General features: G+C 37.2%; 1 protein-coding gene across 9 annotated transcripts in view; it reads right to left on the reverse strand.

Moving 5' to 3' along the window:
- Nucleotides 1-3,026: 3,026 nt before the first annotated feature.
- FMN2 (formin 2) overlaps nt 3,027-25,902 on the reverse strand; it is a 167,520-nt gene continuing 144,644 nt past the window's right edge. For all 9 annotated transcript variants that reach the window (XM_048299832.1, XM_048299836.1, XM_048299838.1 and 6 more), the window contains 3 exons: nt 18,656-18,805; nt 6,493-6,574; nt 3,027-5,122 (listed from right to left, as the gene is read on the reverse strand). In XM_048299832.1, the coding sequence (XP_048155789.1) occupies nt 5,096-5,122; nt 6,493-6,574; nt 18,656-18,805 (259 nt within the window). In that variant the 3' untranslated portion in view covers nt 3,027-5,095. The remainder of the gene's footprint in view (nt 5,123-6,492; nt 6,575-18,655; nt 18,806-25,902) is intronic.

Raw genomic sequence — 25,902 nt, forward strand, 5'->3', positions numbered from 1 at the left:
TCCAGGTGTTTTGCTTCAATAGCTTGTGTCCAACTGCTCTCTAATCAGTATATTCTCCAGCTTCCTTTTCACCCTCCCAAATACAGGTGAATGATGGCTCACCCTGACAGCTTGGGAAAACCTAACTATTTCTCTGCTTGTCTCCCGCTCCCGTCAGAAGTACCTGGAAGGCAAGAGGGAAAAATAAAATGCACTAATCTTAGATTCTGGAGTTGATTCTGCATGCCCTTCTCGGTTTTTTTGGTCAACTGACAAGCAAAGCTCCACCACTGGCTGAAACACTGCCATCATTTGCCGTAAGAGACGTAACTGACCTAAATAATTTTGCTTAAAATATATATAGATCCTTATGTAACAGGCACCAAACTACTCATAAGGGGAAAAAAAAAGTTACATCTTAAGATAAAGGTGAGCTTTAGTGGTTGTTACCAGCTCTTGAATAGGTACACCATATGGCACTCCAAACATAGGGTAGTATTTTAGGGTTTGTGGGTTTTTTTCCTTTTCCATCCCAGAGATAATGCAATTTCTCAAAGGCAAATTTCTGTGTGGAAAGGGAGTTATCACTTGATTGATGAGCCTCAACATGACCAGAAGAGGTGCCTGTGATGGGTCTTGAAAGAAGCAGGAGAACTTAGATCACAGTCCTTCATGGCACTACGCTTGCAGGAGCCCTTCACTGTCTTCCCTGTCTCTTGCCCAAATCTTCTCACAGTTCAATGTTTGGAGACTTTTTTTTTTTTTGTAGCTGTTGCTTTAGAGAATTACTGTTTTGCTTTGCCTTAGCTGCCTAGGTGTGGTCAGGCTCCCTGCTCAGGACTCCTGAGCACCTCCTGTCACTTGACTCAAAGGGAGCCTAGCATTCACTTCCTCGAATGCCCCTCTCTTCATTTCCACCCATCTCTTGGCCACTCTCCTTCTTTGAAGGTAATGCACTGCCCAGCACCCACCTGAACCTCCTCTGCTTGACGCACGGCCCAGTCTCCAGCTCCAGCTCTCTTAGTCTGTTGCTGCCCGACTGTTGAACCATTGTACACCAGAGGCGTACGCTGTGATCCAAGAATCTCCCCCTTGTGGAAGCAATCCAAGAACAAGATGAGTCTCTCCGAGTAGGTGAAAATGCTGTAGGTCAGACGGATGCAGTTACTTCTTAAAGTGGAGAGGTGCTACAGGACAGGAGAAGGGAGGAGGACAGTGAATGTTAAGCTCAACTACAATGGGACTACCATGCTGGCAGGACCCCAATTTGGGGTTAGTGGCAAGTGAAATTTCTAAGAGCTTAAATTTGAGCAGCAGCTGGGAATAAATGAGACAACAGTGCTGACGCAATAGGGACCCATTATCCTCAGAAAGACACCATTTTTTGAAGCAATGGACTTACTATTGGATGCTTTTACAAGTAGGTTGGATGAATATCATACACTGGAACAGATGGGTCTGTCATAAACGAGAATAGCTCAGAAAACCTGTTCTTTAATGAGAATCCTCTTGGTGGGTGGCAGACATGAACGGTGTGGGGCATGGTTTTCTCTTTCCTCCCTTTGCTCACTTGTTTACACTATCTTCACCAGTTTTCACTTACTCTGTCCATAGCAGTTTAAAATTTGTGTAACTGCAGTAACTGGTATAGTGGATTTGTCACAAATTTGGCTTTGCTTTTAACCTAGAGCCTGCAACAAAATAACTGCAATGCAATGACTTGCTATATGTTCTCTCAATGAAATTAATATTTGCTTCCAACTTTTTAAGCTGATCACTGAAAAACTGGGCAAGAAAAAAAGTCAGTCGGTGGAAGATGCCTCTAATTATTATTCCTACTGCCACAGTTGGTTAATACTTAACTATGTTTTGGAAGTATTTTGGGGTGATGAAAGGTACTTTAAAAAAAGCTCACCACTACAGTGTCATGACGTGACAAAGTACCATGCTTCTGAAAGGCTTTAATTTGCAAGAAAAACAACATGAATCCTCTTAGCTCCTCATAAAAAACCCAGATTGTTCTTGTCAATAAGTCACATCTGCTGCTCAGGTATGAAAGTCCTTCTTTTGCTGCTGCATTTAAGTAACAGTGAGCGATACGTGGTGTTGGTTATCAACAAAGGCTCAGAATTTTGTCTGTGGGAACTGTTAAATTAGGGCCAACTCAAAGTGTAGAGTGCTTGATGTTGCAGTAAAGGGGGGGGGATTGCAGTAAATGAGGGGAGTGAGAACTTCTTTAAAACACACCCAAACAAACAAACATTGGTCCCGAATTCTGTAAAAAGTTGAGTGTGCTGCTAAAAAAAGCAGAAGTGAAACTTGTGTTTGGAGTCCCCCGTGGGGTTCTGTGGGTCATCTGTGGTACTGCACATAGTGGGCTACTGTGCATGGAAGTTTGAGACAGGCTGGAGAGAAGCTATATAAAAGAGAGACATGTTCAACCAAGTAGGTTGGGTCTGAGGAAAATGAAAGAAAAATCTATGTAGTGGTTCCATCAGCAGCAGTCCACCTTTGACACTTCTTCAGGGAGACAGAGGCTCGAAATAACTTCTAGCATACATGCTGCAGATCCTGTAGAAAGGGTATGTATGTATGTGACAGATTTAGCAGGTTGCTGGACAAAACACATGCATATATATAAAAGGATTATAATATGCAGAAATTACTTTTCAATGCATATTTTTGCCCTAATAGCACTTTCTTGAGACTGTTACTTCAGCAGTGTTAGTAGGACCAGGTTGCTGGTCCTATGCAAGACTGGGAGGTATGCACATGCTGGAGAAGTGAGTTTTACATGGTCTCATTGGGTAAAGGATGCTGGAGCTCTCCCTACCACCACCTGGAGAAAAGGAAGTATATACATATAACTGGGAATTACTGTCTCTATCCTTCTAAAAGGCAAGCAAAGAGAGAAGCCTTGTTTCCTCTGATCTCTTCACAAAGGCTCTTCCTCGATCACAGGAGCCAGAATGGGATGTGGTGCTTAGGGAGAAAACAGTTTGTACCACACTACTGCCAAGACAGAGAGTGACAAGAGAAGGCAGTTATTTCATTATTATTCCTTTTATTTTCATATAAATTAACATTCTAAAAAAATTGGAATAGAAACACTAAATACAGTATTGCACATAGTGATCTTTGTTAGATGATCTATTATTTCATTTAGTATAGTAATATACATACTGTAGGTACTGAAGAGAACAGGAAGGCTACAAATGAAAACATGCTACTGTATCCTTGCACTTAGGAGCAAAGTTAGGAGGAAAAGACTATTGTTTACATAAATACAAACATGGATTTGAATCAGTGCCATTAAAATAGCTTTATTCTTTAAAGATTTTTTTTTCCATAAGTTAGTTGTAACAGCAAATAATCTCTTATTTTCTCTTCCCCAAATAGTAATGTTACTCCCATCAACACAAAATTTTAGAATTCCATTCTTGGTAATTTATATCCCTGCCAGAAATTATTAGTAGTACAGATTTTCATATAGGTTTATCAGCAACAGGAGACTTGCTTTTCACACAGTGAAAAAAACCATCTTTTCTAGTGCTTGGTATATGTGAAGAATAACAGATTCCTGAGGTCATACTTTGCACTTCCTTTTACGACACCCTGTAGAGTATATTAGCCTCTGAACAGCTCGGAATGTCTCTTGATGTGCTAGATTGGACAGGGAATAACACAACCCAGCAGGTTAGAGCTCATCTGCCTTACCCCAGTGTCTTTCAGGCTCCAAATCTGTGAGCATGTGCATCCAACTGAGTTGCACGCACGGTCTGGTTTCAGGAAAAATTAGCTTTGAAAGAAAAATGTTACCAATTAAGCTGGTTGGTTTGGGGCTCTTAAATAAGGACTGGATGAAGGGATTGCTATCAGTTGAGCAGTTCAAAACTGATACAGCAAATTCTGGATTGCAAATTGGAATTAAGCACGTGGTCTAAAATGGAAGCCCTAAGTCTTATATTTCAATCATTAACTCCTAGTCAGGGACACTGAAAGCCTGGAGGAAATGTCTGTAATTCAGTTAAGTGTGAAATTGATGTCAATTAGTTGGTAGTCTATGTTCTGTCACTAGAATTGGCTACTGTTTTCCATAAATGTCGTCTCCATGTGCATCTTTTAATGGCTCTCTAAAGGAGTTTTAAATTAACTGTAAAGCTAATTCCAGAAGGGAAGTCATGTACATATGGCCAAAAGCCTGACTTAAGTGATCCGCAGTTAAAACTATACTATACCTTCTAAAGTTCATGTAAAAGTATTAGCTGCTTTATATATTAATAAACTATAATAGCCAATTTCTCATACTATCATAGTTCTGTGCTTTTCTGTATTTTCCTGCTTTTCACTTTTTTCCTTTTTTTTTTTTTTTTTTTTTTTTTTACGATGCTGGATTTCTGACCCCCGTACCACCTGGCATTCACTATCTGGCAAAAGATGAAGTAAAAGTATGCTGCCTTATCGATTTTAAAGATAGTTACAGTAAACATCTTGTTCCACAAATATTTAGTCATGGAGGGCAACCAAACAAGTTGGGAAAGCATTGATTATACTGTATAAACAGCACTTAACGATTCAAAATACAAACTACAAATGCCAACATGAAACGGATACAAACAATTCACTAGGAGTAACATTTCTTTCCCTAATCTAAGTGCAGTGCCATGAAGTATTTGTGTTAGATGTTGCCAGTAGGAATGGAAATGTTTTACTGTACCAAGTAGTATTCTTATGAAGTTCAACTTAATGCAATTTTCAGCATGTTCGGAACTGATGCAGATGCCGCTTTTTAGGCATGCTGACTTGTCCTATTTGTAATATACCATATACTTTACAAAATACCATTTTCGAGTGGCAAAGGAGATACAGAGTACAGGGAAGGTGTTTCAAGTCCATACCTAGTCTGTTTCTGGGCACTCCATTAAAGTGATTACATTCGTGAATGAATGTACAGTAACACATCAGTTGGTGGAAAACTCTAGAGAACAAAACGCAAATTTTAAAAGGTCGAGAAAGCAAATGATCAGGATGATGTAGTTTCCTTCCCTCTCAGTCCCCACCCACAGGCATGTTGAGTTTTGGTAACCAGGTAACAATGGCTTTTGAATTTCTTCTCTCAGATTTTCATACTTATCTTTGCTTTCTGAAAAATAAAATAAATTTAAAAAAATAAGGAGAAAATTTAAGTGTACACAAAACCACCTCACACAAGTATGAAAAGCATAGAAATACATAGGCAAATGTTTGACTATATTTACTGTAGAACTGATTTCACAAATAAACTGAAGCTAGAACTGAAGTAGACTACAGCTGTACACTGCTTGTCAAATATTTTTGTTTCCTTTTCACTCATCAAATTTTCAGTAAGACTGAAGGTCCCTGTTTCAGTGCAAATAAGAACTATACAGGGATAATTAACAAATAGTTATTTCTTAAAAGAAATCTCAGTGTCTTTATATACAGCAGGCTATAAGTTAGATGGAGAAATCCAAAACAATGTTTATTTTGGGTTTTTTTTTGAAATAACAGGTCGATCTTGTTTTACCTAAAATTGATAAAATGTAGTTTATAATTCCTTACCAAGCTAGTACTCCATTTGCATTTCTTGTGGCACTAACTAGTCAACTCTCACTAATCATTCAAAATAAGGAACAATAAATGCAATATTACTGCTTCCTGTGTCAGATTATGTTAGTTAGAATACAGTAAATTACCACATGCTTCATCTACAAGATGTGTCACAGACAATATGACTACACAGCCATGACTACGAAGCACAAAAGAATTAAGTCATGTCTTGGGGTGGCGGGGGTAAAAGGACACAGGCACATTAAAAAAATCTAATATTTTTAAAACATAAATGATGGCCAGTTGCTACAGCTATGATTTAAATGTGAGGTACCAGAATAATTTTTCTGTAAAATTAGTCATGATCCTCCCAATGGTTAGGCAATCATAGGGGCAAAGTTTCATTGAATGGCCAGAATTACTCCTCTATTATCACAGAAGTTATTTGTTTTCAAAAGAGTGGTGAAAGCACAGTATTATCTTTTTCTAGTGTTTCTATTCCAAACAAATCCATATCAGTGGATCAGAAACCACTGTATTCGATACAGTGATCCAGCTTGAAAAATGTGTAACTAACAAAATTCTTCCTCACATTCCATATCTGTAGAAAAGAGAGTGAATACAGACGGAATAAGCTGGAAGACCAGACTCGCCTTTCTGCCTTCTACGTGCATCCCACACCAAGACTGGGAACAACACAGATTGGCACGGTGGGGCAATAATAAATTGCTCTTGCTTGTGCTACATCTATTTTGAGGAGTAATATTCATAGGCAGATTTCAAGTTTGTTAATCTAACACCTTTAAGGCAAATGTCAAATATTAAAAAAATAAAAACAAAAAACCAACTCAGAACAAAAACATACATCAAGAATAACCTACCTATAAAATGCAAAGGGTAAAAGGTAGAATAAGTGATAGAAGTATTGCTACATTTTTTACTTACAATTCCAGAGTCATGTTTTGGTCTTATATTGTACAGCGACTTCCCCTTTTTCTGCCTGCAGACTTCCTCTGCTTCTTTGACTCTGAAGAGAGACAAAAATCTATAAATACTCCTGTAGACCAACAATATATACTGCATTGTCTTTGTAAATAACTCACAAGTTAAGGCCTGAGGACACAAGTGGATAACTTTATTCTCCATATAGTCATTAGCATGCTCCACAAAATAGTACTTGCACTCCAGGGCTTTTGTAGCCATATCTGGCACTTACGTGGAGAGGCATAATCAATTGCATAATCAATTCTAGTTACAAAAGCAATCAGTACTTTCTGCAGCTGAAGATTCAAATGTATGAGTGTTTAAAATACACTGGATGACATGAAGTTTACATTTCAGAGCATTCATGCAAATATTGCTAAGAAAACTCCTTTTTATCACTGTTTAAAATAACTCTTCATCCATTCTAACCCTCGGTACTTCAGCTACAGTTTAAACAAAGTTTCTCACCAAGCTATGTTCCCTCCCACCCATTTTTGTTTGTATTTAAAATGGCAAAATAGCTTAACCTAAATTTCTAGTCTTTACTCTCTAACTTAAAAAAACAAAAAAATGGAAAATTTCCATGGAATAGGATGTTTAAACCAAGGTGATGCATGTCACTGCACCCATCTCTTTAATTCCAAAGCTGAGGAACCTCAAGGCTTACATGACCACTGGGAATGAATGCGCTTGGGCTGCTTGGATAAAGAGAGGAGCAGGTTCTAAAAGTAAGGGTCCACTTCTTAGTGCTTCCTGACTTGACAAACACTACCAAATCAGGAACTTGTGAAATGCCACCACATTTTTGGTGAGAAAATGTCCTTTTTTGTCATGCAGATAGGAAACAAACTGTGAAAGGCAGAGGACTACATTCAGACTATGAACCTGCCAGAATCAAGCTGACAGATTCAATGTCACACTGTAAAGTATTTCTTTACCATTTTCACTCATTTTATAGATCAACCTTGTAAACACACACGGTTGCTGAAACACTGACAATACAGATTTATGTTATGAATTCTCTAAGCTTCAAAGACTTACATAAGCACTTTCTATAAGAACATTAAGTCATGTGAGATCTGTAATTTTTTTTTTAATGAGAGATGATAATTTTATTGCTAAATAAGAAAGTAGAAAACAAAAATGTATGTCCTATATTGACTTGATCTTGCCAAAAAAATGGACTTGAGATGGCAGTTAGTCTGACTTTTCACCATTATCCAAGAGTGAAAAAAAGAAACAAGAGTTAAATGATATTAAGAAATCATATGTCCTTGGCTGGTTCCTTGCGGTTCATCTCCAGACCACTTGTATGTCTGTTATTTCACTGAGGCTACACACGGCAATGTGAGAATCAGACTCTGTGTTACTATTATTTTTGAATATTTTTATGAGTGGTAAGGGCCAAGATTTTGAAAATAAAACTCCAGCTGAGTCTGCTAAGCATATTATAAAAACCGCCTTCACATTCATCTCTCCTCTATTCAACTTCACCAGACACACCTTGTTCTCTTCATAAGTTTCAAATTTATACTTTCAAAAATTAATTTAAATGTCAGTTCTTTTCCAGCACATCCACAAGTTGCCTTCTCCATTTGATGGCCTTGTATGTTGTCAGTGTGGGGAGACCTTCATGTGCACAGGTTGGGGGGGGGGGGGGGGGGAAGCTTTGAAACCTGTTATTTTCAAGCTGTAATGCTTTCTCTGACCGCAAATCAGATAGACTGCTGCAGCATAATCCAGAACAAAAATGTCAAGCAGCCAAGTAATTCACCTTTAAAATGTATTTAAATAGATTCAGTAAAATTGGCAGCCAAAATGTGGTGATAGCTTCAAACAGAAACTTATGGGAATGATGCAGAATGAAGCAAAATTCAAGGACATTTTCTTTTCCCTACAACATTTTTTCTTCTGCTTCATGTCTACTTTCCTCCAAAAGAGGAAAAATATCTGTGACATTGATCTTCCCATGATCTTTTCCAAATACTCAGACACACTAACCTATCAAAAGCCACTTTACAAAGTCTGATATAAAATAACACATCTATAATGTAATTTCCTTTTTTTCAAATACAAGTATAGCTGGCTCCCTTCACTGGTAGACATCATTTAACTAAAAAAATGAAATCTTACTTGGGAGTAAATTAGTATCAAGTCCTAGGGAGCTATTGAGCTCATCTAAATGATGGTTTTATCGAAGCAGTGTAATATATGCAGGTATTCCAACTACTCAACATGCAGATGGCAGCATATGTAACATACAAAAATATTTACCAAACCAGTTCACACAGATCTAGATGTTATCCTTGGGAAATGACAGGGAATCTTCAATTCCAGTCTTTGTCCCACCTAAATATTCCCCTTCCAGGATGGATTACCCACTGCTTGCTAACGTACCAGGTCACGAGACAACACAGCTCCCTGTGGGTCTCATGTTAATTCAAAACAAAAATCCTCACACAGTAAGGAACGCTTGTTAATGCAGTTCTTTTCTACAGAGCAGGTCCCATTAAGTGTCACTGTCAGTGTAACATCTCTACATATTCTGCTTCAATTAGAGAAACAGCTGTTTAGAGAAAGGCTGTCTCTGCTTGAAACAGTGAGATGTTAGTAACATGCCACTCTGTGAAGGAGGAAGTCAGAACTCCTGTGTCCCTTAGATAGCACTTCAAAAATGATCCACAACCTCCAGACTGGTAAGTGACAACCTTAAGCTTGTGTTACCCAAATTTCCAGGATTATGTAAGAGGTGCTGGTCTCAATAGTATGGTTGTGGTCCTCAAGGTTTTGGGAGCTTTTATGAAATTCCTTGGAGTTTGAGCCTATTTATTCATACCAAGGGAAATACAGAAGATACATTACTCCCTAATGTACTTAAAGCTGAGAGCTAGCAACCACTTAGTTCCAGTTCCAACCATATCACTGACTCACTGTGTGGGTTTGGGACAGTTCACAGCCTCCTGGCTCGCATCCTGCTCTCTGTGCAGGAAGATCCAAGCAGTTGGATAGACCCTCAGTGAAGCCCATGTGACCCATACACATGCCTCTTCAGCAAGAATGCCCTGAGAAATGTAAAGATAGCACACCAAAGGTTTGTTTCAAGGAGGCTTAGCTTGTGACCATGTTAAATCTGGAAGCATGGAGAACTGTATAAATCTACAGCTGTATCTGAAAAAGAAAAGCCAGCAGACTGGTGAAATAGAGGTGAAGGTAACCATTAGCCTTCCACAGGGCTAAATCATAAACCAGTGAAAGTGATTATCAATTTTTACAATGTGCAAGTGTATTTTGTGAAGGCTGATTGTTCAGCTTAATTAAGATTTTGTTAAATGTAAAAATAAAATAACTTAATCCTTCTGGAAGAGGAAAAGGATGTGTTTTGATAGGAGGATCCACACTGTTTAAACTGTGTGATGTAGAAAAGCAGATAAAATGTTACCTTTAAAGTAAGGGCAATAGTCTTACTTCAGTTGGAAAATAATTGCCACTGGCAAGTTTTTGTCATCTTAGGTTTTCTCTATTGGCCATGAATGTTTCTTCATCTTTCCATGAAACTAAAAAGACTTAAGCAAAACCACATTGCTTCTGTCAGCTCATGCCTGGTTCAAGTCATATTTCTCACAGTGGCAAGCAAATCCCTGTGTACCTTCCTCTTGTTCAGGCTTTTCCTGCACTACTTCCCACTGACATCAGTGAGACCCCGATCAGCATGGAGAGGCAAGATAATAATCTGAGAAAAAAAGGTGCAAAAATTGCATGAACACTACTGATTATGGGTTAACTCAACTCAAGACTGGGTTAACTCAGCTGTGGTGCATTGATAGAGCTTTATGAAGAAACAAGTGGATCTAATTCAATAATGGGTGGAGGAAAAAGGATGTTTGGAGAAAACAACACAAGAGTCGCAACAGTCACAAAAGGAGAAGTAATAGCATACAACAACGTATTTCCAAGCTCCAGGCCAAAATGACACTACCACTGTGCCAATGCAGAGGTCAAAGAGCAAAAAAACAGTTAAAAAGACATTCCTAGAAAAGGGGTGGGTATTCAATTATCAGGCCCTGTGTGGAAAGATAGGCTGCCACTGGGGAGACTGTGGAAGAAAAGTCTGAGGAAGGTGAGTGTTCCCCAGTTCCTGAGAATTACGACCCTTAGGCAAAGACAGGCATGTGATAGATTGATTTATTGTTCTGAAGATCTGTTTTTACTTTAAGCTATTTAGTTCCACACTACTAACACTTTTTGTTAGAGAGGCTGTGCAGTCCCCTTATAGAGCCATCACTCTCAACGGCAACCAAATCCTTAGAAGTAGGACAGATCTTCAAGGCATGATCTGAGAGTGGTAGAGGAAGATGGATGTGGAAAGGATGGATGTGGAAAGGACATGGTGTGCTTGGTCACTTGGTAAGTGTGATGGGAATGCTTTTCAAGCTTGCAGTGTGCCAAGCTTCTTTGCTAAACTGATCTCAAACTATCCCACTTCATACTTTTCAAGTGCTTCTCAAACTCAAATTTCTTTCAGCAAACTGACTCGGGTTCATTTACTGTCACTCCCTGTCCCATTTTATGCCAATTCAGGCTCAAAAGTCAGCATAGCAGTTTGACAGAAAAGATAACATCAGCTGTGTTACCTTTACCAATTTTTGCCTCTTATTCCTTTCTCAAGTAATTTCTTGATTTTGTCTTAGTGAGAACATAATCCTAAAAAAACTAGTCTTCCCAGCCTAGACAACCAGAGAGTTGATTAACTCTCACTTTAGTAATCTGAGGAGCAGAGTTATTCAGGCCTAGGGCAGATTCTATAAATACTTGTTAAGAGTGTTCATCACTTGAATTTCCTTAAATATTAAATTTAGCTAAAGCATTTCTAGCATTATTTTAGACAGAATATACTTCCAAACAGCCTCAACAGTCAGAAAATGTGTAGGGAACATACAACATTGGGCAATCCATGGATCAGCTAAAAAAAATTTAAACAAAAAATCTACAAGGGAATGAACAGACAGTCACTTACAGAGCCTAAGAATTATGCTCCTGAAATCTGTACTAAATAAGATTGAGTCTATCAATTGTCACCTGTAACAAAAGAAGCAGTTTCTTATTTCCATCATAATAAAAACTCTTCTCCAGCACTATCACCTCCTCATACCTCATATTTATTGTGAGACAAAGATATAAAAATTATTAATAAGTATAAAGATAGCCTGTAAGATGAATAAGCAAGTTACACTTTGGCATGCACACAGGAAAAAGAAACCAGACATGCTTAAAAACCCAAAAGACAGAGTATTTTTATCTACCTTCTAGACCAAAAGCCAGCCTGGCCATAACCTTATCAAGGCTTAAAGACTTTCTGTCATCATTCAATCCATTGAAGGGGTAGCCACTTCCCTGCCACTAAACATTAATAATTTTGTCTGAACTATCAGTGGCAGACAGATTCATTTCCTACTGGCTCCATCTAGGCTTGGTCGCGCTACACTTCACTAGCGAGCACTATGACATGACAAATGTAATCACAGTGAGAGGACTGGAAAGTTATGCCTTAGATAATAGAGCTGCTCACAAAAACTTCCATGATAAACTCAGACAGATATTACTTTTACAGCTGACAGTATAGTTCACGAAACCCAAAAGACATTTTTCTGCAGATATTCTGTGTTTTTTAACACAAAACAAAGCTGAGGCCAATACTCTTTATACTACTAAGTGTTTATTATCAGTTAAATAAAAGGAGTGTTGCCAAAATATTTTATGTAGCTTTGTCTGGGTTGAAGACTGAGTTAAACTTGTTTACAATAATAATAGTACCTTTACATATAAAAACAAATAAAAAATCCTCCACTAAATTATCACATGCCAGACATCTTTCCGATTTCAAGGGCAGAAAACTTTAAAACTCTCTCCTTAAACTCTGCCAGGGTGATGTTACTATATTTTATTCATTGACTAAAATACTGAAAATATTTTTTGCTAAGGGATAAACTGAACCATAAAACCCAGAATGGAAAATTACAATTCCCAACATAAAAGTGGAGTAAAAAAATTTAGACCTTTTACTTTCATGCCAATAGGGTTGAAGTCATGACACAGATATGATTCAGTAACTGACTGCAAAGACCTTATTCAGATATGAAGTACATTGTAATGTACCTGCACCCCTCAAACAAACTGATGAAACCTAACCTCTGCCTACCAATAGAGAAATAATGTATTGGACTATCATGACAACCCTGCCAACTCCTTGCATGGTTAATTCAAGGACCACGAGGCAGACAGTGGCTGTTGGAAAGACACAGTGATTAATCATAATTTCACTCAGAGGACCACAGAAAAACCAATTAAAATGTTTTAATCTGGCCACTTAACAAAGAAAAATAACCTGTAGCAGGACCCTAAATAACATACCTTCTCTGTCAACACTGTAGACTTTGGGGAATACATTTCAGACTTTTTTAGTGTTCATCATGTCAAATGGTCCTAAAATAAAGCTTTGAGGCCAACTGAAATGAAAATCAGACTTTCCCATTTACAGAGTCTCACTGCAGTTCACCAAACAAAAATATTCTGAAAGTATTTCAATTCAGAAATACTTAGTTTCACTTTGTTCTCTGGCAATCATACTGTTGGTGATCTAGGGGTTCGGGTCTTATCTGTGCAGAGATATACAGATGTGAATAAATACAAAAAAAAAAGAATACTGTGCAAAACATGATTTAAAAATTATAATTTTGACATTAAAGAGAATTTCACCTTGAAAATGTAATGAAATAAAAAAATTGAACTGTTAAAGATGGCTGTATTTCTAATAAAATGAGAACATACACATACCCACTTAAATACATTTCATGACCTTTGTAAACAAATTGTCAAAGTGGCCAGTATTTCAGGCTGTATCTTCAGGCAAAATGGAAATCACTTTTCCACAGGCTTTACATATCAAGACTGAAATTAAACTAAGAAAAGATAGTTATCACCTTCCACTGTTTTTCTTGCAACTGAAGTCATGTTGCTCTCAAAGAAGCTGGCTACATTTGGGCTATTTTGTTAGGAAATTCAACAGGAAATGATAAGGGAAGGAAAGAAGACCAGAGTTGAGGTAAAACTTGTAATCAGCTAGCAAAAGAAATTAAACTCATGAGTGAACAGAAGTGTGAAACTCTGTGTTAGCTGTAAAACATTTTTAAGCAGCAGATGGGGTAAATGAAGGCAAAAAACCCAATGTGTAGAAAACGATACAAAAAGTCTCAGTAAACAGACTACATTAAAGAGAATATGGAAACATTCCCTGGACAGAAGAGTTGCTACACTGGGTATGCTGGGGCTACTACATTGGATAATTGGTAGCTACAAGATTGGTAGTACAAGCAAAGATGAGAATTGAGTGAATAGAAGAGATTAGTGAAGAGAAAATTAAAAAAATGAAGTCAGCTGAAGAGCCACAACATTAAGGTATCTCCAGTGCAGGAGATGGGAAAGTAAGAGGCTTTGAACTTTGCTGCATGAGGTAAAAAGTGCCCATCCATCATTATGTAGTGACTCAAAAATGACTGCAGACACAGTAAGGTTCTTCTCAAACACGTAATAAAACCCCCTGATGTTAGACTATTCCCTATACTGATACCATAAAACATGCCCAGAGCCATGCACTTACACGTAATGGATGTTGCCATTATGCCAACTCCATGCACTGGTTTAGCAAACTGCCCGTGAGCAAGGAAGTTCACATCTTCAGTAGTTCAGGGTCAGTCCGGGTTACAGTAGCTTTTAAGCCTTTATGACCATCTCAAAACTTTTGGAGACTAGTATTTAATGACAAATGCTGCTCATTTGTAAAACATTACAATGCTTTATTGCACCTCAAATGCCAAAGTGATCATTTTGCCTGGGAATGAAAACACTAACAAGTACAAAAAGTGACAGGTCTGTTTAAAATTTTTAATTATGTAATTATTTTCACCAATATGCAAGTATTTTTTGAATATGTTGGCCCTGTTTTCATCATAGGCAAATGCAGTTCTTTATTCAAGAAGTGGTGAAGAGGAAAAGGTTGAAAAAAGATGGAAAAGATCGCTACATGGTAGGAATGATGGTATCCTACATCACTGTGGCTTTAACTATCCCACCCAATCTGACGTTACAGCTATGAAAACAGTCTGTAAACTTAATTATGAAATTATGATTGGTATCCACCTTCTTTTATGCAAAACATACATACTAGGATGCAACGTAATGTGCCAGCATGATACACCACCATCACCAGATAGATGCTACTGAAGAGCCCTTCTGCTGTTTATGTGGGCGCCATTCTGGAATCCAACATCACAGAAGTCACAAAAATTAGGAAATATTGCACATTTGGAACTAGTTTTTTACTAGATCCTTCACTATGTTTAATATTTGTAAGCACCACTTGGCTCATAGCTGCAAATGGAAATATTTTTCCTGTCCTATAAAACACAGCATTGCTTAAAAATGTTAGACTAAGGTATTCAAAAGGATTTTCCACCAAAGATCCAGACTGAGAAACTTATCTCCAAATGCTGCTTTTTTTCCACGAACTTTTCTCTCAAAAGCAGTGCTAAGAAATGAAAGTTCTGTTCACCTCCCCCTAACCAAAACACAATGGTGTATTCATAAAAAAAAAAAAAGACTAATTGCCAAAAATGCACAAGGAAGAAGAAAAAAAAAACATACTGAAATGTTGAGCAACCTCTTTATCTGAACAGAAAATGGTCTCTTTTTGAGGTATTGCCTCACAGGACTGTTCCTAGCTGCTGAATCTTTGGTGTGTCTAGGCTTTTTAAAGTAGATTTTCCAGGGCCCATAACAGTATATTGTCATCAGAAATCTATTAAAGATAATAATTTTGAAATACTCCCAAAAACTGAAGATCCATTAATTATTCAATTCAATGTCATGTAAAACTGTCTTCTGTTTTGAAATGTCATTATGAGTCGTAAACCCAAGCCTACCAGCATGCAGCTCAGTTGGTTAGAGTGTAATAAACACATTGAGATTAAAGCTCCCAACTCAGAAAATGTATCTACCCATGACTACTCACTAACATAACACTTGGAGCTTTTAGCTGGCATTACAGAACCATGCCAAGCAAAATGTTACCCCACTAAACATACTCCACATGTTCATCATTTCCCTCTCATGTTGCAACTCCATATACATTTTTCTTCTCTTTTCTTCCATCTCTGCATTTCTTTGCAAGTGCCTATTCCCATGTCCCTTGATTTCTCACTCTCAAGTCTGACTCACTGGTTCATATTATAAGCGTTAACAAAACATCCCTTAAATTGGTCTGAGAGGACATTGCTCGTGCAATGGGATTTAATGCCCTCCTCTGCAAGCAGAAGTGGCAGCTTACCAATATGCTCCTCGCTGTGCAACGTACAGATATCCCATGCCAGACTTTAAATTGCTCAACAGCAAGTTTTAAATCATCCTGCCGAGGAGTCTGTAGGGAGACATACCAGTCTTTCTGCAGAGGGAGATCAATGAGCTGTGGAGACATGCTGGCCAGGAATCTCCCTTTCATCTAGATATACACAGTGTGACACACCAGGTGCCAGCTTAACTACTATTCTTACGGGAATGGGCAACTTCTGCATTTGAGAGGCGAGTGCATTTTTCTGAGTTTATACATTATTTTTAATGTGTCAAAGATTTATCGTGGGAGTTAAAGGGTTGAATAAAGTCAGCCAAAAAAAATTCTCAAGCTTAGTGTGATGCAAGATATCAGGGGCTTACAGAATTTTACCATTGTGTTGATCTTGATTATGAACTCTCCTCTGCTGGCATCGCTGACACAACCTCTGTTCAGCAACATGACTCTTAGTAAAGGCAAGGGCCACACTGAGCTTATGAGCATTGTATAACTTATACGTACGTATACATTTACAGGACACATATATCTGCCCCTCGCTCTCTCCTCCTCCAGCTCTCCCATCTAGAAATACAACTAATATAAGGTAAATCTTCGCTGAATTGCACGGGCCCTCTAGAATAGCAAACAGTCTGAAGAGAGGGAAACACATCCAGAGCCGGAGAGGACTAACAAGTGTAAGCACCTCACTCATACCCAGAAAAGGGAGGATGGAACTGTGGCCCTGCATATGAGTTTCTGCCATACCATTCATCTGTTCCTAGGAAGGTCTGATCTGGTATCTATGACATGATATTGATACTAACCTTTGACAGCAATGGTGAGACTTTTTCTAAGTCTAAGCCCTGCCTCACCTGAACAAATGAAATAGAGCAGAAGATTTAAACTTGATGAGGCAAGTTAAAATTCAAAACAAAAATCTACTTGTGATTTTCAGGATATATCATTTTTCAGTCTTAATCTCAGTGATTTCCTGGACTGAAGTTACGCAGTCCTGTCTGTCCCTCTGGGAGAACCTCCTTCAAACCACCAGTTCCGAGCCTGGATTTGGATCTCCCTGCTGTTCTTCCAAGGGATGTCCCAGTTTCTTTTCCTACTGTAGGTCCCTCTCACTGTCCTTTCCCTTCCCTGTCACATCTTGCACCTGCAGCCATTTTGTACATTATACATGTTCAGTTCCTTTCAGGCTAAAAACACCCTTGCCCTAGAAGGGACAAGCTGGCAGACACCATGTTTTTCTCTGCTGCTTCAACACATCCTCTTAGTATACACATAGATTGAACTCAAAGAGGGTCAAATGATCGTATCTCAATCCCATTCTTCTCTTAAGCTTTAGATGTTTAAGAAAAATAGGAGGAAGAAGTTTTGTGCTCATTTAGTTAATGTCTTTTAAAGAAAACTATTTTACAGTGAGAACCCTCTGGAGGACTTTTGGGTTAAGGAAAATAGCTTAGTATTTTGAAATAAAAGGACATTTTTCTTAAATGCTTTTCTGTAAAATACACAAGACTAAATTAACCTATATTAACTAGGCAGCTAAATCCCTGCATAGCAAACCAAAGATATTATTTAACTTTCAAATCTGTTTCAAAGAGATACACTTAATTACATAAAATTAATTCATCCAGTCAGTAATATGAAATAGATCCCCAGAGATCTGCTGTACTGTGTTAACATTTGCACCATGTTCTTGCCATGGTCGCAGAATCCAGATTTTTTCACTGTGAGACTGCTTGTTCCAAAATGTACCCACTTACAGCAAATATATATATGGTATATATGACATTGACTATATAGATGCCTCAGGAAAGTTTTCAGTAACTTTCTAAACCAGTAGTCACATGTCAGTGACAATCACATAGGATGAGTATATTTGAAAAAAGGGCCTGTTCTTGTCAATTTACCTAATAACAGGCTGAAGTAAATTTAATGAATCTAAAGCTTCAATCCCATCAATGTTCAGGCTCAGATACAGCTTCAACTGGAGTTGCTAACAGTTGTAGGATTATATAACAGTGCTTAGAATTTACATGTTTGCACTTGTTTAATTTTTCCTTATATGACATTTATTACTTTTTAAACAACTGATTAATTCTTGGCATAATTTTTATAAACAAAGGGTGACCACAATGGACTATCTGCATGCAGATGAGTACAGACTTCATAACTCTTTTAAAACATGGACCAGACACCATGGCTGATTTTTCAAAGAAAGCATTTCTTCATGCCATATATACCACACTTACTCTTGTGTACCCCATCGCTTGGGCTGTGATTTCTGTCTTCCTTTTTCCCAACATCGTCACACAAATATTTACAGTATGCCATGTCAGGAATGTCTCAATCTCCGCAATGCCATGTCTTAATGCCTTGACTTTCTTTGACTAAATACGCTAATGGAAAATCTTTAATCAACTTTCAGGCCTAAAACAAGCCTTCCATTCCTCAGATTCATAGCAGCATAGTAGTTACATGCTCTGCCAAAAACACTAGACCCAAAAAACTTTAGCACAAACTAGTATCAAAATCCCATTCAAAAATTAGGATGACTAGGGGTTGGGGGCAGTGGGGGTGGGTGTCATGATCTGTTAAAAAAACAAAACCTGAGAAAACTCCAAAAGGCATTCAATAGGCTGTGTGCTAATGAAGTGCGGCTGACTGGTTTCTGTGCGATTGCTCCCAATAACATTCTTTGAGAAAAGCCTTTGAACAAACAAACAAATGTACCTTTCTTGAAGAATAAGTTTGTTTTCCTTCTTCCAGAAGTCTTTGAAGTCAGAACTGAATTCATGCCAAATACTGAAGAAAGAATGTGGGGACACCTCCTTCTCGCCCATTTTTGGTTTCATACAGAAATAGGCTGTCGTTTCCAAAAAGCTGTCGAAGAAAGCAGAAATAGCAAATGCTTCAGTACCTATTGAGGCATTTTTTTAAATTTGACGCTGACATATTATTTAATTATTCTTGGTAGCAGATCTAAAATAAAAGAATATAAAAATATAACAGCTCTGAGCTCTTCATACAGAAGTAGGTACACAATGTAAGATGATTCTTCAGTAAAGTTGGGATCTGGGATTTATCACAGTTTCTAGTTTTGACCAAAGAATTTTCCATTTCAAAAGCTAAAATGAACACGCTGTCTGCAGCCCTGCAAATCCAGATATCCACACCCACCCATATACTGCTTTTCTGTTGTGTTTAAAGCTGTTTTCAAAACACAGAGTCAAAGCCCATAAAGGACTGTAAATAAACTTCTTCAAGTTCTGTTAGATCTGTGCTACAACACAATAGCTTAGGCTGGAGACTACACAGAAACATTAAAACTCAAACCTACTTTGTACTAAACAAGAAATGACGCAACAGAAAACTTGGCCAGCAGCAGCTGTGCTAGAAAACAGGTGTCCATTGTGACTCTACCAGAACAATCCAACAATCCCTTCTGAGCACAGCAGAAGTACAGCTCGTGTAGAAAACGCAGAAGCTACTCCTCAAGTAAAAACTACTCCTGAAATGCAAAGGTCGTATTTCCCACACTGAATGCAGACTGTGACTGCAAAGAAAATGTAGTGTATTTCTGAGTTTGACTGGTTTCTCTTTTATTTCAGGAATGTTACAGGAGGGTACAGAATAATTATTTTTAAAAATATTGCTTGATTAACTATTATTCCATTTTGTTTTTCACTTTGCATTTTGTAAATACTGGAGATTTTAAGAATGTTTTCCTGATCTGAAGCTCAACATAGAAGCCACTGGAGAATTGCTTATTTTACAAAAAATTCAATAGAAAACTCTCTCTTGAAATATAATTGTAGGTGTTTTTCTCACTGATCTATTATTATTCATTGGCTCCTACAATTTTCTCTGAAGCAATCATCACAGTTTTAATCACTTTAATTATGAGTAAAAATCCAATTCCAGTTAAATGGATGGAAATGTAATTTTAGTCACAGAAGTTATATCTTCATTCATGGATTATGATGGTGACAATAACGTACAAAGATTCAACCATTCAGAGGGTCAATCTCACAAATTCTCCAAGAAAATGTTTATTTTAGTTCTCAAACCCGAATATTCCAGTTCTTTTCCCTAACCTGAAAAACAAGCATCTATATATAGTATCATGTTGCTGAATAAAAAAGCCTGCATCTTAAAAATTTAACATCAATTTACCAATCAAATTTTACTCCAAATTTTACATCACATTTTTTCTCTTAATTTGCAATTTATTTTTCCATTCGCTGAAGCAAACTGAAGCTGTTGAGTAACAAAGATGTAGCACATAAAAATACAGAAGACAAAAACATCCTTATTTTTTAACCCATGACATCGATACTCAAATGCCTCCTCACCTGATTATGCCATTTTTTCAGCTCTCTCAGTTAGCCTACCATGGCACTCTGTTCTGTAACTCAGGGCTTGGCCAATAAACAGAATGCTTTTCTTTCTGGGCTTGGCTCTGTTGTGGTTTTGGCTTGGGTTTTTTTCAAATTATTTATTAATGAGTAATAGTACTGATTAAAATATTCCATTTTACTTATTTACATTTTCCCCACAGTTTTATACTGGGGAAGGTATTTATCATCTATCCTCTGATTCCACAGAATCATTCAAAAAGAATATCCCTGACATTGCAGTCAGCTGCACTATGTTTCAAACTTCTTCCTGTTGTCACATATTCTCAACTTTTTGCAAGACTGCAAATATACCAGGGAGATATTTTTTCTCCCAGTCTCTTCCCCCAGAGTTACAGTTCTGTAGCTGGCTAGCAGGGAACTCATATCAAAGGCTCATTTGAATTTTCAGAATGAACTGACAATATTTTTGGAGGAACGTGAGGAATAAAGAACAAGAGAGAAATCTGGAGGCGTCAGCTGAGTCAATGACTTATTTTTGAAGAAGCTCTTTGGAGTTTAATGGAATGAAATCCATTAATGATTTGCAAAACAGATAAAGACAAAATTTCAAATAAGAAGCTTTGTTTTGAGAAATGTGTCTTCATAACATTTTGCAAATGACAATGATGAGAAAAGAATTTGACAGTGAATGGCCCATCCTAAGTAATGCTTTTATATTTGAGATAATGAATTCCATGACAGGAAAACATCCCAAGAAACAGGAAGTCAATCAAAATGAAATTCATACCATATAAAAGAATGCTCAGTCAAAAACAATAGATAAACAGCACTAACGTCTGTTAAAGGTGCAAAGACTTCCATTACTCTTCAGTTATTCCAGCTATCCTCTGAGAGCAGGAGGAGATAACCAGTGGTTCTTTCTCTGGTGACTGAAAATCTCCCTGAGGACCACTTGTATAACCAGTGCAATCTTACACATTCATACAGCTGTGTCTAACAGCTGTAACATAATTACTAGGTTTATAGAGAGCAGAGAAATGCTCATACAGGTTGCTTGACTCCCTAGCAGTTAGTTTGGGAGGTAAGGAAAATTATCTGTCTGTGAAATGTGAAACAGCAGCAGCATAGCAGGTTGTCATTGTTAGTATGTCACACCTTTCTAATGCCCAGTAACAATGCACAAGACATCAGCTGCAGCACAATAATACTTCAGGGCACAAATCTCTATGGATCAAATAATTTTTTCTATACATGCAGATCAAACAGTCAAGACAGTTACCACACTTTTTCTAACCAGAGAGGTCTACCCTTATTTAGCATTAAAGTCTCTTAAAGTGCATTTAGAAGACATATGGAAACTGCTTGCTATACATTTGATGCTGTCATTTTTATAGTACAAGACAAAATGGCATAATTCACACATGAAAGACAAAGCAAATAAAGCCAATCCAAATGCATCAAATAATAAAACATGGGCAGAAATAAATCCTGTTACCATGTCTTTAAATACCTGATTTGGAAATGTTTACATATGTCAAACGAGACATATCTCAAGGCTAATTCCAGGAGGGGACATGCATTTTAAATAGAAAGAGAAATTTGGATGACATTGCCATAGCCCCAAGACTAGATACAATCCTCTCAGACTTCAGCCAGGCAGTAAATATCTTAAATATTTCTGGTGCTTTTCTCTGTTGCAAGCCATTCAAATTTTCCTGTTCATTCTTCAGCAGATTTTGAAACAAAATATATGCAAATACTATTGTCACTATTCCTAACTGTGCATCACATAGACATTTTGGATCAAATAAGGGAGCCCAAAAGCCTTTTGTTTCTATACTTAAATTAATTTCTGCATCATACAACCTTGGGAAACTCATCTGACCTCTCTGAATTTCATTTCATCTATCTGAAAAATTAAATATTTATTTTGAAACAAGTATTGCAAAGCTTGTTTAGTGTCCATTTCTCAAGTGAAAAGTTCATACTTATCCATACTCTTTCTGAGAGTCATGAAAAGAATGTGCATTGGAGATCTTGGAGTCATGGAAGAGGGAAGGAAGGGCATGCAACTTCGTTTCAGGGATTAAAGTAGGTAAAGGAGGTCATTGCCTTTGCTTCAAACAGCCTGACTTTTCAAGCATGATTAAAATAAGACAGTACTGTTCACACTACTGTCTTATCCTGACATGGCAAAAGCCAGAATTCTTTAAACAGGTTTCAGACTGGGTTTCATAGCCCTCAAGCTGGTCCCGAAGGAGAATTAAGTAACACCAACTTTCTCAGAACAATGGAAGAGCTGCTTACCTCTGAAAAGTAAGGAAGGAAATAAATAAAGAAAGATGGTTAGTTCCTTTTCTTCCTTTCTTATCTTCTAATGTCTTTGGTTTGTGTAATTCAGAAAAATCACTTCAGACTGATGTCTAAACTCACTGCTTACTCAAATGTAGAAATTTGATGAATGAATCACTGGACTTTTATGTGTGCTCCCTTGAGTATGAGTCTATGAAAGTGATTTTTCTATTTGGAGGAAAGAAAGGAATGGATGTACTAAAAGCCAAGCCAAATTTAATCATATGAAAAAGAAGAGAAGCTATTCACATTGCAAATGGCTCACTGACAGCAATACTAGCTAATAGATCTGATCCATTAGGAATATTTAAAGAGCAGCTATTGATTATTCAACGTTTTTTCCCCATTCCATTCTGAGAACAACTAGCAAAAAGTTGCAGACAATAATTCAAATTCAAACCTGCTGTCTGGGGTGCATTGGCTGGTTTATAAACATGTACAAAAGCAAATCAACAATACTAAGCAATAGACAGCAGTAGTTTCATCTCGGCATTATTTGATCAGGCTTCCTTGGCTAAACAAATAGCAAAGTAACCATAGGTACAGACACGCCCTGGCTGACCTTCCTGAGAAATGGTGAATGCACGCACAAACACACGTGCATCTGGTTTTCCCATGCAGCAAACTAAATCACCTGAGAGAGTAAAGATTTGCTTCAATGTGGATTTAACAGCAGAAAGAAGTGTTTCTGTTCTGCACTGTTTAACAGACTACATCTTTTGGTTGAAGTTGCAACATGGATATTCTTTTGGCTTTATAAATCTCTAAGCATCACTTATATACATTAGTGATTAAGAACAGTTAGTGTAAATGGTGCTAATCTGTTACTTTTGCAAAGCAGTTGTGTAAATCAGGCTGAAACTACTGAAGTACCTTTTAGTTCGATTAAACTCACAGATAAAATTTAGAACTAAGCATAGTCTACCAAAACAAAGAAGGTAAAAGGGAAAGAAAAGCTTGTATGTGCCTCCTACTACTTTCAATTTGGCATAAGTCTTATCTAAAGCCAAATTGAATTGATAGGCACGTAAGTCTGTTCAGAGTGTTGATCTTGAATTGTTAACTACATTTGAAAGATGAGTCCAATATCTAAGTAACAGTATTTGCTTCCTGGATGCTAATAATTGATAATAATTGCTAATAATTGTGATAATTGAATCCTCACATTAGTATTTGTTTTGTTTTATAAAGAGACCAAGGCTTTGTATGTATTTTCTAAGTGTATTCAACATCTGAAAGTAATACCAAGAGTTAATCTTCACACAGAATACCAATCAGTCCAACAAGGTGTCACAAAATTATGTAAAATAAAAGAGAAACAGCATCCTGGTTATTGAGCTAGCACAAGACTGTTAGGAAACTTTATATGCATAGCATCCTATGAAGGCTGTAATTATCTATTGATGTATTTTGCTGAGGGTCCTTTTTTGCACTGTAACTTTGCACCACTTTCTTCACCTATTCTTTTTTTTTTTATATAAAAAAAAGTTTAATTGCCTTTCCTCAGTGCTGTCTCTTGTTCTGCATGATTATAAGTGAGAAAATATAAAAAATAAATACAGGTTCATTCAAGATAAATAGTACTTAAATGCTGGTAAGAAATTTCTTCTTGTCCTTTTACTTTTCCCCCCTTTTTATAAAGGAAGAAAAGTAACTTTCTTATATTAAAAAGAAAGTTGAGATAATATTCCAGCTTAAATTAGCTGCCAGAATCATTAATCTCTTCTTTCATTTGCCAATTCATATTGTGTAACTATGTATTTTGTAATATTGTTCCTTAGAAAACAACTGTCTCAAGAGATTTTTCCTTCCCTCTAAAAAAAACCTGCCAAACATTTGCAATGTTTTGAATCCTAAGTCATCTCCCTCATGTCTAGTCCCTTGCCTCTTATAAATTCATATTAAACAAAAAGTGTTTTATTGCTCCAACCATATGAAAATTAGCAGCTTCAGTAAGAGCAAAGAAATCCCTCTACCTTTGAAGTACCATTTTTTTTCTCCCAACAAAAGCTCAACAGAAAGCATCCAATACGAAGAACAGAAAATTATGTTTTTACAGGCCAGTCTGTCTTGCTCACGAGAATTTTAACACCCTCGCTTCCAATACTAGGAATGCTTTGCAACTTTAATGTTCATCTTCAATGATCAGTATTATTAGTTTTACGTAATGATTAGTAATACAAATGCAGAACTTCCGTATTTTACACTAATGGCAGCAGACCCTGTAACTGAATACTGTTTCATAGCACAGAGCATACACTATGACACAGACTGTTAAATTCAACAGGTATCAGGACTAAAGCTTTGCACTCAAACATTTTGGGAAAAATAAAATTTTAGGAAGACCAATGATCTCATGGTGTTAACAGTGAATAAACCCTTCACATATCAGATTGCCATTTCAACCTCAATTTAAACTGTTATTCCAGACCCTTCTATTTACTTCTTTCAGTGGGAGAGTATTACTTTAGTCCTGTCTTTCACGAACAAAGGGCCTCTTAACAAAAGGTTGCAAAACAGCAAAATAAAATGGCCATAACTAAACCAAATGATACTTTTGTTAAAAGGTGAATTTGAGCTCTGAGACCTTCAAATCTCTATTTCTAGAAAATAATTTTATCAGGTCCAGAATAAGATTTATTCGTTGGGTATGATGACATTTGCCTAATCAAGTCTTGTTCCTTATATCTTCTGGAAACAGCAGGCTATCAGGGATCACAGTTGATACTACATTTAAACAGTATTCTGCAAGATTTTCCCTCACTGGTTTAATTATTTTTTTCTCCGTATTTTTATTCTCTTTCTCTCTAAAACAATAGGCTCTAACCTGGTCCCTCTGTGTGTTTGGGTTGAGTTTGGGTTGAGTCTGGGTTTTTGCATTACTCTGATGTAAACAAGTGCTCCACTGATAAAACAATGCCATCTTTTATCCAAGGTGGCATAGGATTAGGTGCTAAATTTCATCAGGAGGGAGCTATCTTGGCAAACAGAACTTTTCTAACGACAAAAAAACCACAGTGCTGAAAAAGCCATTCTGCTTTTCTGAGTCAGTTTCCAGCTAATTGAAAATCAAAGCTCAGGAAAGGTAGGTTAGAGATATTTTTGCTACCTTCACTAAATCACATGCAAAGCATGTCAGCTACATCTCACCCAGTATCTGGGGTTTATGTGAACCTAAATTCTGCTGTGCATATTTAAAGGTTATGTCTCTATTCAAGAATATTATTCAGAATAAAATATGAATTGAGATAGTACATTAGAAACAGA

Source organism: Corvus hawaiiensis, chromosome 3, assembly GCF_020740725.1.
Source record: "Corvus hawaiiensis isolate bCorHaw1 chromosome 3, bCorHaw1.pri.cur, whole genome shotgun sequence".
NCBI classification, from domain to species: Eukaryota; Metazoa; Chordata; class Aves; order Passeriformes; family Corvidae; genus Corvus; species Corvus hawaiiensis.